Source organism: Austrofundulus limnaeus, unplaced genomic scaffold (assembly GCF_001266775.1).
Source record: "Austrofundulus limnaeus strain Quisiro unplaced genomic scaffold, Austrofundulus_limnaeus-1.0 Scaffold364, whole genome shotgun sequence".
NCBI classification, from domain to species: Eukaryota; Metazoa; Chordata; class Actinopteri; order Cyprinodontiformes; family Rivulidae; genus Austrofundulus; species Austrofundulus limnaeus.
The window spans coordinates 347945-362719 of NW_013952766.1; the positions used below are offsets into that span (position 1 = coordinate 347945).

General features: G+C 40.4%; 1 protein-coding gene across 1 annotated transcript in view; it reads right to left on the reverse strand.

The window, feature by feature from the left end:
- Positions 1-14775, reverse strand: part of ankfn1a (ankyrin repeat and fibronectin type III domain containing 1a) — a gene marked incomplete at its 5' end in the record, with an annotated part of 48995 nt that overhangs the window by 19284 nt on the left and 14936 nt on the right. The window contains 2 exon segments of the mRNA XM_014023351.1: positions 366-561; positions 8328-8453. Coding sequence (XP_013878805.1) covers positions 366-561; positions 8328-8453 — 322 coding nt within the window.

The window sequence follows — 14775 nt, forward strand, 5'->3', positions numbered from 1 at the left end:
GTCCATACCAGGATCAAATAATGTCCATACCAGGATCAAATAATATCCAAACCAGGATCAAATAATGTCCATACCAGGATCAAATAATATCCAAACCAGGATCAAATAATATCCAAACCAGGATCAAATCATGTCCAAACCAGGGCCAAATCATATCCAAACCAAGGCCAAATAATATCCAAACACAGACCAAATAATATCCAAACCAGGATCAAATAATGTCTAAACCAGGGCCAAATAATATCCAAACACAGACCAAATAATATCCAAAACACAGACCAAATAATGTCCAAACACAGACCAAATAATGTCTAAACCAGGAACAAATAATGTCCAAACCAGGATCAAATAATGTCCACGCTCACCGAGGTTTTGCGGAGGCGGTCCGTCTTCCCGAAGAAGTAGGCGTCCTCAAAGGAGGATGTGCTTCCTCGCAGCTTCTCCGACAGGTTCCGGTAGAGGCGCTTCGCAGCGCTGGGCGAGGCCGGCCCACCGGGACACTTCCTGGTCTGGGACAACTGGAGGTTCTGCATCTGTTGGGTCATGATGCCTGGAAAGCGTCTGAGGAGGAGGAGGGAGAGATGTCAGACATGGTGATCTGTACCTGGACCTCTATCTGTACCTGTCCCTGCACCTGCACCTATACCTGCACCTGTACCTGTATTTGTGTATTTAGTTAAAACTTAAGCCATTCTGGATTTCTGCCGGCCTGTTTCCTAATGGTACCCACAGACTCTGACCCCAGACCTGTTTTAGGGGTTCGGGATGTAAAGAATTTCTCTTGGAACCAGCTCCGCCTCATGAACCACCTGGAAGTTAAGAGGTTCTCATGAGACACACTGATGTTCATGAGGTATTTTGTTTTTATTAAACTTCTACACATTTTCCTCTCTCTGCTCAGCTGCAGTGGTTACGTTCCGTGAAGAAGTGAATTCATTTGAACGAGTCAGAAACTAAAAAAGGTTTAACGTCTCTGCAGGGGGCAGCCAGATTCCCTCCAGAAATGCTGATTTGTTGCTTTTTAATGTCACCAACCGCTTGATGATAATTAGAGTTTTTCTGCAAAACAAAAACAGATTTAGTGTCTTTATTTGCACCATTTAAGTCTAACTCAGTTTAATGGCTGCTGTTTCTTGTGATTAGGTCGTGCATGAGACAAATGGCTGCGGTTCTGGTTCTGCAGCTCCTCACGCACTCATTACTGTGTGAAGCAGCTGCTAACGTGGCGCCGGCTGCAGGAAACACACCTGATTGTTGAGCACTGGGCTCAGCGGGACGCCACATTCTGCTCTCTGCTGCTGCTGATTGCCTCTTATTCTGCTCTGTGTGCCAGCGCTCCAGCTATTAGACCGGGCCCTGCCGGCGCTGCAGCCACACACATTACTGACGAGTGTTCTGTGATGGAGCCGCTAACGGCTCATTCTCTGTGTTCACAGCAACTGATCAGCAATAATACTAAAGGGCTTTTATCAGTCGGATCCATTTCAGGATCCTGCAGTTAGTTAATAAGACAGAAACTATAAATGAGCTGAAATTATATAAAGGCATCATTACAACTGAAGGCCTGGCCGTCCTGAAGGGACCAACATGAGTCCATGTTGAGAAAGTGACGGGTGAAGATGTTTTGGTCCAAGATGGATCTGATAACGTGAGATGTTTCTGATGGTGATCAGGTGGAATTATTACCAGGTGAGAAAGACCTCTTAAGACCACACTCAGACCCTCATACTTTCAGACCATCCTCAGACTCTTAGACCACACTTAGACTCTCAGACCATCTTCAGACCCTTCTCATACCCTCAGACCATTCTCAGACCATCCTCAGACTCTACGACCATCCTCAGACCCTTCTCATACCCTCAGACCATCCTCAGACTCTCAGACCATCTTCAGACCCTTCTCATACCCTCAGACCATCTTCAGACCCTTAGACTCTCAGACCGTCCTCAGACCCTCAGGCCACTTTTAGACCATCCCCAGAACCTTAGACCATCCTCACACTCTAAGACCATCTTCAGACCCTTCTCATACCCTCAGACCATCCTCAGACCATTTTCAGACTCTCAGACCATCCTCAGACCCTTCTCATACACTCAGACATCCTCAGACTCTCATACCCTTAGACCATTCTCAGACCGTCAGACCATCCTCAGACCCTTAGACTCTCAGGCCATCCTCAGACCACTTTCAGACCATCCTCCGAACCTTAGACCATCCTCAGACTCTCAGACCATCCTCAGACCCTCAGACCACTTTCAGACCATCCTCCGAACCTTAGACCATCCTCAGACTCTCAGACCATCCTCAAAAAACTTTCCAGAGTTCATGCAGGTTTCAGTAAGTTAAATTTAAGACCTTTTAAAGACATTAGGAATGACATTTAAGACCAAACTGACGCATTAACTCAGAAATTGTAACATAGAAACCTTTCATTGCTATCAATTTAGCTATTAAAGAACATTTAATTTTAATACAAGAACACTAAATTATTTTAATCAAATGTTCATACCTATGAGACCTTCATATCAACTGCTGTGGACCGCTTCCAACAGAGTGCAAAAATCACTGATAAAGTTTCATTGAAAACACACTTTCCCATGTTTAAACGACAAGCAGTGGACATGACTGAACTTCTTTGCAGGTGAACAAGCTGCTGTATGCAAGGGGTTGTAGCTGTCAGAATTTGTTGTGTTGAACCCAAAATGCAGGCAGACTCGATGAAAAAACAGAAACTTGTTTATTAAATAACAAAAGAAAAAGGCTGACGTGGCAGCAAAATACTGAAGATAACAATGGATAGAGATGAGGCATAAAAGGCAATGATCCAACGGAGAAATGAAGACAAGACACTGGTTAAACACTACAGAGGACGATTGGGGAGTGGAAGCACCTGGGTGATTACTGACTATGAACAGGTGAGTGTGGCAGGCTGGAAAAACATTAAGAAGCTGACTGAGGTTAACATGGCACATGAAAACAGAACACTAACAGGAAATGAGAAAACACGACAATACCAAACAATGAAAAACAGTCTGAAAAATACTAACAAAAAGAACCATAAAAACAAGAATCATGACAGTAGCATCAAAGAGGTCGAAAACATGGAAGTAAACTGAAATGTTTTGCCTGCAGTTATCACAGGATTTTGTAGTTAACAACGTACCATGACTGATAGGAAACTAAGCACTTCAATGAAGACAGATCCAGTCAACCTCTGATTATGGCACTTTTTTGTTTATTTATGCAGCCAACACTTCTCGGGAATGATCGAAAGTTTAAAAAAATTAAGACTTGACAAAATTAAATTTAAGACCTTGGATGAAAATCTTGGCTTTTTTTAAACATTTTTTAGGACTAAAATTTTGATTTTCAATTTTTAGACTTTTTAAGACCCTGCATGAACCCTGACTTTCAGACCATCCTCAGACTCTTAGACCATCCTCAGACATTCAGACCACTTTCAGACCATCCTCAGACCCTCTTCAAAGAGGGTCTGGACCATGTCGGCAGCATCGTGATGGGAGGAAACTGCTCAGAGTTAAAAGATGGAACAAAATACAGAGAAACTATTGATGGAAACCAGTTGGAGTGTTTGTGAGATCTGAAACCAGGACAGAGGTCTACCTCCCAGCAGGACAAAGACTCTAAACACCCAGTTTAAGACCACTCCACCGTTCTAATCAGAACCAGTTAAAGGTCCTGGAGTGGTCCAGTTAAAGGCCAGACATCAGTTTAGCTGAGTGTCTCTGGTTTGAAAAAGAACAATGGTCACAAAACAATCTAAAACCCAATGATCTCCAGATTTACTGTGTTTATTTTAAACCTGTTAACACATTTTTCTCTGGACCTGAAGATCTTTTCTGGGGAGAACTTTTATTTCTGGGTTGTAGTTTGAAGGAGGTGGTCTGCTGACTTTTTGTTTTTAACACCACTTCACCGCCTCACCTGTGATTGCTCTGAGAACAGTTTGAGCTGCCGACCAGCTGAGCGACACAGTCCAGATATTTCAGGACATGTGGGTTTCAGTTCTGACAGGATCACGAGGAGACACATCAGAACCCAAACAGACCAGACGGCCTCTCAGAGCTTCGGAGTTAAACGGTTCCGCAGCAGGCGAGCTGTGAATCTTTAGCTTGTTGATGCGATGTTTTAGCAGAAAGCTGTGAAGTGGAAATCTTCTCTTCAGGAGTGTCTCCAGATCCTTCTGAGCACACGACGGAGCGTGAAAAGATAAGCGTCGAGGAGATTTAATCAGCTTCCTGATGAGGAAACAAACCACCGAGGACCCGACCCGAAACCGTCTCAGCTCCAACATCCAGCTGAGCAGAAACAATCAAACTAAAACTGACAGGAACGTTTTCACACATGAAGATCCTCATCGTCAGAGTGTCAGAGGCGTGTCGGTGAGACACCGCCACACATGATGGAGCTCCATGACAGAGAACTTCAGGACCCACAGCATTAAGAGGGTTTGGATCTACAGCAAATCTAAAACACACCTCAGACATCTAATGTTCAATTTATCACCAAAGATTTAAAACCTCCGAGACAACTTTGGTCACAAGATTCAAACATGGACTTTCTCCTCTCAAGCCAGCAGGAAGTCGACTCGGTCTACGTAGACCGTGTCTCTTGTTGCATGCAAAGACCAGAAGAAAGTGGGAATGAATTTGGACCGTCTAGCCTTCAGCTTTTTTTCCCACCCTTACCCCGGCATTTGTCCTGTCCACTAGCAACAGTGACGATGCTAAACAGAAGCAATGAAGATTGAAAATAATATGAATGTATCAATAATAATATCCACTGCTATGCCAACGATGTACAGCTCTACATTTCCACAAAACCAATCAGTACTGCAACTCCCTCCACCCTGACCAACCGCCTCACTGACTTATCCACATTTAAATCTCATCAAAACCCAACTTGTTGGAACTGCTTTTAATGTGTGATTAATGTCCTGTTTTAGGATTTTCATTGTTTTTTTTTATTTTATTGTATTTTTATTATTTTTGATGCCCAGTGCTATGCATTTAAGGGTGTTGCTTTTCTAATTTTGTTGATGTACTTAAGTGTTTTATTTGTAAGCATGTTTGAGTCGTATAAAGTGTCTTTGAGTTTTTAGAAAAGTGCTATACAAATAAAACTATTATTATTATTATTATTATTATTATTATTAATTAACAAGGTTAGCTTAGATGCTATACATAAAGAACTTAAGGAACCCGACATACGAGGTTGTTTGTTTCTGATGAGAATATTAAAAACGTGTTTATGCAAATGAAAAAAGCTTAACAACACAACAGCTTTAAACTTGAATTTTTTTACAGCCAGATTTTTATTTTTAGACTGTACTCCTGACTCTCACTTTGTTCATAATTACAAACAAAATGATCTCTCAGTCACCTTGCAATAGCTCATGGGACAGGGTGGGAGGAGGTGGATACACTGGACCCGTCCCTCAAAACTGTGGAAACGGAGGACACATTTGTGGGCCACAATTAGACTCTTCAAATTTGGACAGCTTTCAGCGTGGCGCTGTGACGTAATCCCGTGGTTCCCAACCTCTTTAGACTTGTGTCCCCCCGAGCCATTTTGCCATACACTAGTACCCCCCTCTGTCAAACGTAATGACTCTCAAAAAAAAAAAAAAACTATAATGTACAACAGCTGATTTTTAAATGAAATTTATTTATTTAACCCCCTAGAACATTTCATTCTCAGGCATTTTATTCTTTTCAACTCAAATTAAACATAAAGATAAAAATGTTGCCTTGAAAGTGAATAAGTAATTAAATAAATAAACCCTTTAATGGGCAGCAGGGAAGCAAAAGCATCCAAAATATGTCAGAAACTCACCCAAATTAGCAAATTCTGTGAGATTCTGCATTTTATACTGGATTTCACTTTGTGTCAATTCCGTGATTCCATCTGCAATTTCCGCATCGTGGAAATCAGAGGGCCCTACACATATCAGTTATATTTTTATTTATTTTTTAACACACCTGGGAAATGTTTCCACGTACCCCCTGTAATATGCTTACGTACCCCAAAGGGTACACGTACCCCTGGTTGGGAATCATCGGCCGATAAATTCAGCCCCTGATCCTCCTGAACATCAAAGATTAGAGCCGTCATGAAGGGTCTGTGGGGGCGGCCATGATGGAAACACAGGGGGAAGAAACGCATGCTGGGTAATATGCCTTGTTGAAGAGGGGCAGAACCACAGAGTAAAAAGTAAGACTCAGACAAACAATCTTTGTGTGAAAACTCAAAGTCGGATCAAAGAACTTCTTGACCCGTGAGCACCACAGGTTCTGTTAGATGGTTCTACAGCTCTGGTGTAGGTTCTGCTCAGTCTCAGTGTTCCTGATGGAGTTAGTGATGAACGGTAATAAGCAGCTGTGAGTTCGTCACGATGTGACCCGCCTTCTGAAAGAATCTGTGAAAGGCTCACAGAGAGCCTAAAGAACCGAGGACAGGATCAGTCAAGGTTACCTGGATTCTGTGGAGTTACCTGAGAACATCCATTCACAGCCACAGAGCTAACAGATAAATGCAGGTTTAATTTTAGATTTTCACTGCGGAGTATAAAAAAAATCTTGTGTAAAGAGTCAAAGGCTTTTTGTGGCGCAAAAGAAATCCTTTTAAGCCTGAAAAGCTCTGAAAAGTTCTTTACTGCCAACAGAAAAGTGTTGAGCAGAAACCCAGCGGTGTCGGGGTAAACGGGTCCGTTTGTTCTGCTAAACGACTTCGACAAAAGGCTTTGTTGACATTTAAGACAATCAAAAGAAAATTATGGCTGCTTTTAAAAGGAAAATCTTTTTAATCTGTCTGATTTATTCAAACATGTCTGCTTTTTCTAAAAACTAAAATAACACTGACTGCTAACCATTCGCCACAATGACAGGAACCTGGAACTGTCTGTGTGTTAGCAAAATATCTCATGGACCAGTGAACAAACTGAAACTATAAAGGTCTGTGCACGTTTTGATCAAACTAGTCAGCTAATGTTTATTTATTAATTAAAAGGTGTTTATTTGTCACGTTATCAGACCATTTAAGGTGGCGCTAGATAAATGTTTTCTTTTTAATTAGCTACACTAGCTATATTAATTAAAAATACAGTCTACAGTCAGTTAAATAAATGTAAACCTAGTTAACTTGAGCTTTTCTTATTTACAGGCAGCTGCCTGTTATCAAAAAGTTATTTAATTAACTCCACCTTAAATGGTCTGATAACAGTGTTACACTTCCTGGTTTGAGAAAAAGAAAACACGCCTTTTTCTGTTTTTGGAAATGAAAATAGAATAATAGAATATATATTTTAAAGAATTTAAAGAATATATATTTTAATATCTGTTTTTACAATAAAAAATAATGACCAAAAAGTACACAGAGCTGTTAGACCTGAAAGATCTGATTTATTTTCCACTAAATGGTTTAAAATCAAGATAAAACAGAAAATAATTTTGTTCTGTTTTTGAACTTTATTCTTCTTTTGTGTATTTGTGTATATGTGCATTGGTATATGTACATTAATATATATCACATGTATATATTGTGGGGTTGTTTTTGTTTGTTATCTTTTATTTATCTTTCATTATTCTTCTCAGCCTCTCCTGTATTAAGCTGTGTGTTAAAATGTGCAAATTTCCCCCCTGTGGGATCAATAAAGTTTTATCTTATCTTATCTTTTATTTGATTTTCAGATAAATTGCTGTTTATGCTTCAAATAACTAAACCTGCTTGTAAATAAACAATCTGTAAAAACACATCTTTAATAAAAAAGATGTGTGATTTATATCAGATGAGTGTTTTATCAACCAGAACAAGTTAACTAATCTTTACCAGGTTAACCGATGATATAACCAGGACCTGATGATGATTCCTCTCTCACACACAGTTAAGGGTTTCTATCCTCAAGAGGACTTTTTCATTCATTTCTACAGCCCAACCCCGACCCAAAAACAGGATCCGTACCTGTGGGGACCGCCGTGACCCAAGTCAACAAAACCTGAATATTAAAGTTCTGGAGCGGCCGATCCGGTCTCCAGAACTCAGTCCTTCTGTGGAGAAAGTTTCTGTAAAGAGCAGCGGGTCAAACCCCTCCTTAAGTCAGAACCAGCGACCCAACTCAGACCCAGCAGAACCCGTGTCATTCTGAACAGAACATCGTGTTCTGTCTGCAGATGTTTGTGTTTGATCAGAAACAACCAGAACTTTGCGGTGCTGGTTCTGTTTTAGCTCCAGTAAAAAACCCGAACCGGACCGAGCTCTGTGACACCGGTTCCGTCAGAACCAGCATGTTAAAAGGTGTGTGAGCTCACCTGTCCAGGCTCAGGGAGGATCGAGGTGGTCCCGTGTGGTACAGGGGCTTCGGGTCTCGAATCAGAACATCTCCCACGGACCTGTGGTTCCACTTCTGGGCCAGGCGGGCGATCTTACTGTCCGACCTGATGCACAAACACAAGAGAGAGGAGAGTCAGCCCGGTGCCTCCAGAACCGGGTCCAAAACCACAGAAAGTTCCAGCAGGTTCCACCGACACTAAAACACACAATTATCTGCAAATGACCTAAACCAGAACCAGAACCAGAACCATTCATCACAGATCTTAACAAGCGGTGCAGCCCGACGTCCTGCTGGGCTGCAGCAGAACTCCAGCCTGACAGCAGACACCTGTCGGATCAGAACTCCGGCTCTAAAGTTGTCCGTTCGGATCCGACCAGAACTTCTGCGGTCGCTCGGATACTCACAGAGCAGCAGCCGAGGATCCTCTGCCGGGTTAAAGCCTCTCTGACCGAAGCCGTCCGGCAGAACCGGGTTCTGCTGAGGACCGGATCATCGGATCGTCGTCTCCTCTGGTGGAGGAGGAGGAGGAGGAGCAGCTCCCCCCAAGACCAGAGTCTCAGTCCTGGGTCTGAGCGAGCGACTATCTGCTGCCTGCCTGGAGCTCCGGCTGAGAGCAAGAAACACCTGTTCACCGGCGAGCGCATCCCACACACACACACACACACACACACACACACACACACACACACACACACACACNACACACACACACACACACACACACACAGACACACACACACACACACACACGGTGCGGTGGAGGAGGGGCGGCGGACCGAGCCTCTGAGAGGCGGGAACAAAAGGCAGGAGGTGTCAGAGTGATGAGCGTCGCTGCAGCAGAAAAACCAACAAATAAAACTGATTTAAATCTCACAGCTTCCTGTTTATTTCTGAATCATCAGCTTGGTTTCAGGCTAAAATACTAAATTTAAAAACATCTCTGATGATTTATGTCTTTAAAATCTGAAATCTGTGACTTTGCAAAAAAAGACAAGTTTGTGATTAAGTAACGTCTTAGATCAGAAACAATAAAACGAAACAAGTTCTTATTTCTAACATTTTATCAGGATAATTCAGGAACTCTGATTCTGATTCATGTTGCTGAAACTGAGCTGAAAGCTAAAAGTAGTGTTATGGAATAATAGCATAAGGTTAGCTACATTTATGCTAACTAAAATGAGCATCATTAGATTGGGCTGTATTAGCATGAACAGCAGCAGAACTGGAATTAGCGGTGTTAGCGTTAGCCAAACCTGCATCGATTATTTATTTAAATTCATTTTTAAATTTAACTTCAGAGAAATTGTTCACGTTGGAACCAGCAGGACAACTTGTTGGACATCTGAGTAAGAAGAGGGGAGGGACATGGTGGACAGACAGCAGGATGGAGACAGAAGTCAGGACTAAGAACAGAAGGCAGGACGGAGGACAGACAGAGGACAGACAGCAGGACAGACAGAGGACAGAGGACAGACAGAGGACAGAGGACAGGAGGACAAACAGAGGACAGGAGGACAAACAGAGGACAGAGGACAGACAGAGGACAGAGGACAGGGACCTGTTGATATGTTTCAGGGGTTGTTATCAGTGACGGCAGCTGCTCGTTGACTCACTGACAGGAAGTGTTTGTTCTAAATGTAGCTACAAGAACTGCAGGTTTAATGTGTGACCAGAACCAGACAGAACCTAACAGAACCAAACAGACCCTAAAAGAACCAGACAGAACCAGATCGAGGAACTCAGAACCTGCAGAAACTCTTTTTGATCTGAATCTTCAGGAACCATCTGTTCAGAGCTCACATCAGCAGAAACACTGGAGACTCAAACAGGAGCCAGACTCTTATTCTGAAGAGGATCGAGGAACTTTATTTTGAAACTCCAGGCTCTAACTTCTTCCTGTTTGGTCTTTAAGTGTTAGATTCTCTTTCTATGTTTTTTTTTTTTGTCTGTAAAGTTACAGAACCGTGCAGAACATCTGATCCAACCATTATATTTATCCTATAATCTGATAGAACTGGTCTGGATTAGAACTGGTCTGGATTAAGACTGGTCTGAATTAGAACTGGTCTGGATCAGAACTGGTCTGGATTAGGACTGGTCTGGATTAGAACCGTCTGGATTAGGACTGGTCTGGATTAGGACTGGTCTGAATCAGAACTGGTCTGGATCAGAACTGGTCTGGATTAGGACTGGTCTGGATTAGAACCATCTGGATTAGGACTGGTCTGGATTAGGACTGGTGTGGATTAGGACTGGTCTGAATCAGAACTGGTCTGGATCAGAACTGGTCTGGATTAGGACTGGTCTGGATCAGAACTGGTCTGGATTAGGACTGGTCTGGATTAGGACTGGTCTGGATTAGAACCGGTCTGGATCAGGACAGGTCTGGATCAGGACTGGTCTGGATTAGGACTGGTCTGGATCAGGACTGGTCTGGATTAGGACTGGTCTGGATTAGGACTGGTCTGGATTAGGACTGGTGTGGATCAGAACCCTTCTGGTTTTGAACTTTTCTGAATCTCTTTTAAAAAAAGGACTTCCTGGACTAAAGGTTTGTTTTGACATCAGGACCGTCTGAAGCAGAGGATGCTCCGGCATCCTGCCAGCCTCTGCGCCCGGCTGCAGCATCAGGACCGCTCTGTTTCCATGGTTACCATTGAAAAGCAACAGGTGAGGAGGAGGAGGGGAGAGGAAGCAGTTTAATGTCCTGCTGTAAATATTTACAGACGGGTTTTTCTTCCACGCTCCGGTTTCATTCAGCTCTGCAGACGGATCAGATCCGAGCCGAAACCTGGTGCTGGTCTCAGGATCGACCCTAAATCCTGCAGTTTGATCCAGACTGAACAAAGATGAAGGTGGAGGTTCTTTAACCTCGTCAATTAAATTTTAACAGTTTTAAAATGTTTAATTATTTAAACCAGAAATATGATAAAACTCAAACCACGTGTCAAACTCAAGGCCCGCAGGCCAAATGTGGCCTTTTATGTGTCTTTAAAGAGATCCACGATTAGTTGTAACATTAGACTTTATTTAATAAACATACATTTTAACTGTAAAATAAAGACTGTAAAAATACTGTAGGCTGTTCAGTTTTTATAATTTTTAAACTACATTTTTAAAAATATATTACACAAACTGGGCCGTTTTATTTACACGCAAAGCATTCTGGGTAAAAGATGATGTCGATGGGTCCTCGGTGTGAACGTGGGAAAGTTCGGAATTCAAGATGGCAGCTACTCACCCCATCTCATCAGTGAGTAAAACTTTTAATTTTACTTTTAATAGTATTTTTTATTATTTATTTGATATTTTGTCAGTCGTTCTCATTTCAGTGTTTAAAAAAGGACTGTTAAAACGCTGTTTTTATGCAGGAAATACCAGGTAGAGCTCAGTTACTGTTTGTTAGCAAAGCTCAGGAACGTGTCATGTTTTATCATTTTTATTTTGTTTTATAACTGAATGTAAAAACAAAAAGCAAGATATTGAAGCGGAAACAAACCAGCGATACGCAGCAACGTAATAAAAACTAGAGAAATCGCATTTCCTGTGAAAATGCTAGTGTGAATGCTTCTTGCTGAAAACTTAGGCTGAAAACTGCTGAAATATAGCTGAAAACATTTAATAGCAAAAGTGTTAATGTGAGCATACTTTGAAAAGCTAAAAGCAAAAAAAACTAAATTTGCTGAAAAATAGTAAAGGAGCACAAATCTAGTTGAAAACAACAAAAAACAGCTAAAAGCTAAAATAGCTGAGAATATGTGTAAAACGTATAACAAGCACAAATTAGCAGAAAAAAACAGAAAGTAGAAAACATCAGAAGAATAGCAGAAAGAAGCTGATCTAAAGTTGAAAAATAATTTTAAAAAGCTCAAACTAGCATGAAAAATAAGCTAAAGGTAGCAGCCACAAGTTGTAATTAACACCCACATAGTGAAAGTTGTGTAAAAAAAATAAATTAGCATTAGAAAATGCATAAAAGTACAAAAAATGTTCATTTATAGTAAAATAGCAAAAACAGCTGAAAGTTTCAGTAAAACAGCTAAAATGTAGCTGGAAATTCTTTAATTAGCTAAGGAGCATGTTTGCTGAATTTAGCAGTATTAAGTTGTAATAATTACAAAAACTGTGTATTTAGCTTAAAATAGCTCACTTTAGCTAATATCAGCTGAACTTTAGCTAAAATTGTAGAAAATAGCTGAATATAGAAAAGAGCATCTGTAAGAAGCCTAAACAGCACAAAGTAGCAGAAAAAGATAGAAAAAAAGCAGAATAGCAGAAAGATGCAGAATTGTAGCTGAAATAGCAGAAAAAAGCTACAACTAGCAAAAAGCAGCTAAAATTAGCACAAGAAAGTGAAAAAGAGCAGAACCAAAACAAAATGTGCAAGGTTTTGTAAATATTTAGAAACATTTTGAAGGGTTTTAAGGATGTTGAAAATAGCCCCATTCATTTTCAATGGGAAAAAAAGTGGCCGAAAAAGTGAAATAGCTGAAAAAGTATAAATAGCTGAAATACCAAAAGTCATAGCTCCCCTCACATGAATGAGCTGAACGTTTTGATACATGAATTGTTGAAATAACACAAAAAAATGAGACGAGTTTGATTCCGAAAATCGTACGGAAGAAAAAATGCTCTAAATAGTGTGAATGCTGTGAAGAATTTACACAAGAATAAATAAATAAATAAATAAACAAATTTAAAGCTTAACTAAACATGTTTTAATACATAAAATACAAAATCTGGACACATTTCAAACTTTTTAATGATTGAAATTAAGACGAAGCATTCTCAGCCTGAGAAGCTGAGTGAAGGCGTTCAGACGTCCCGGTCCAGATAAACCCATTCTCTGCCTCAGAGTGTGAACACCACTCAGCAGCTCCTCCTCTCCTCCCCGGCTCTCTGCTCGGTTCTGGAGTTCGTCACGACTCGGTACTCCATCCCAGAACGCAGCTTTAATGGAGCGTTCCGTGTGTGAGCTTTACGAGTGTGTGGGAGTTCTCCTCGGAGGGAGTGTGACAGCGAGGAAATGACTCGCATCCATCACACAGACGCCGCTGCTTCGGTGGCTTCCTGCCGTCAGAGCTGCAGGGACCGAGACAGATCCAGCTGGACCTGGACCGCTTTACACGGCTGGCAAAGAAACCAATCAATCACTGATGATGAGTGCTCAGATTAAATCTAATAAACTCACTTTGTTTCACACGAGGAAGCGTTTTCTGGTGGGACTGAAGATGGAGCGAAATCCAGAAGCTTTTCTTTAATAAGTCATGTTTAAGTTTTGACCTGATGTTTGGACCTTTGGTTTAAAGCCAACAGGAAGTTGGTCATTTTGGATCAAAGACACCAGGCTGCACTTTGTTGTATTTAACCGAACTTCTCGTAGAGATGCTGACTTTAAAGTGCCTGTGACATACATATCCATGAAAAACAAAAAGTCAAAGAAAATATATTTATATTTAAGAAACCTGGCATAATACACATGATTTCATCTGTTATGTCACATAATTGGCATATTTATTTTGAAATTAGCTCAACTAAAGTGAAACAGGAAGTGACATCAAAGGGGAAGTCTTTGAGAAAGAAAACGTCCTGGTTTTTTATTGAAACAATATTATTTGAACTGACTCTTCCTCATCTCTCTATTAATAGTGATTAAAATAATCTAAAGAAACATCAGACTCTTCTCTACAGTCTGTGTTGTTAGCTATTTTAGCAGCACTCTGTTTACATGCAGACATTCCCCTCTGACATCACTTCCTGGTTCTTCACATGCAAATGTCTCAACAACTGTTTATGAGGTGTCGTTTGTAAAGTTACACAGTCAAAAACTACCACAAACATTTTAACAAGTATTTAATTTACAAATTAAATATTTAGTTAACAAGCTAAATATTTAACTTGTGACTTAAATATTAGTTTTGAGCTAAATATTTAGCTTGAAACTTAAATATTCAACTAGCTACCTAAATATTTAAGTTAAATATTTAGCTAGCTACTTAAATATTTAAGTTGTATTTAAGGTTAGATAGCTATAGCTAGCTAAATATTTAACGATATGTTTAACATTTAAAGTTAAATATTTAGGTGGCACGCTAAATAGTTAACTTGCTAGCTAAATATTTAAGTTGCAACCTAAATATTTAGGTGGCTAGCTAAATATTTACATAGCTAGCTAAATATTTAGGTAGCTAGTTAATTATTTAACTTGCTAGCTAAATGTTTAAGTTAAATATTTAGGTGGCTAGCTAAATATTTAAGTTGCAACTTAAATATTTATGTAGCTAAATATTTAAGTTGCAAATTAAATATTTATGTAGCTAAATATTTAAATTAAATATTTAAGTGGCTAGCTAAATATTTAACTTTCTAGCTAAATATTTAAGTTGCAACCTAAATATTTAGGTGGCTAGCTAAATATTTAAGTT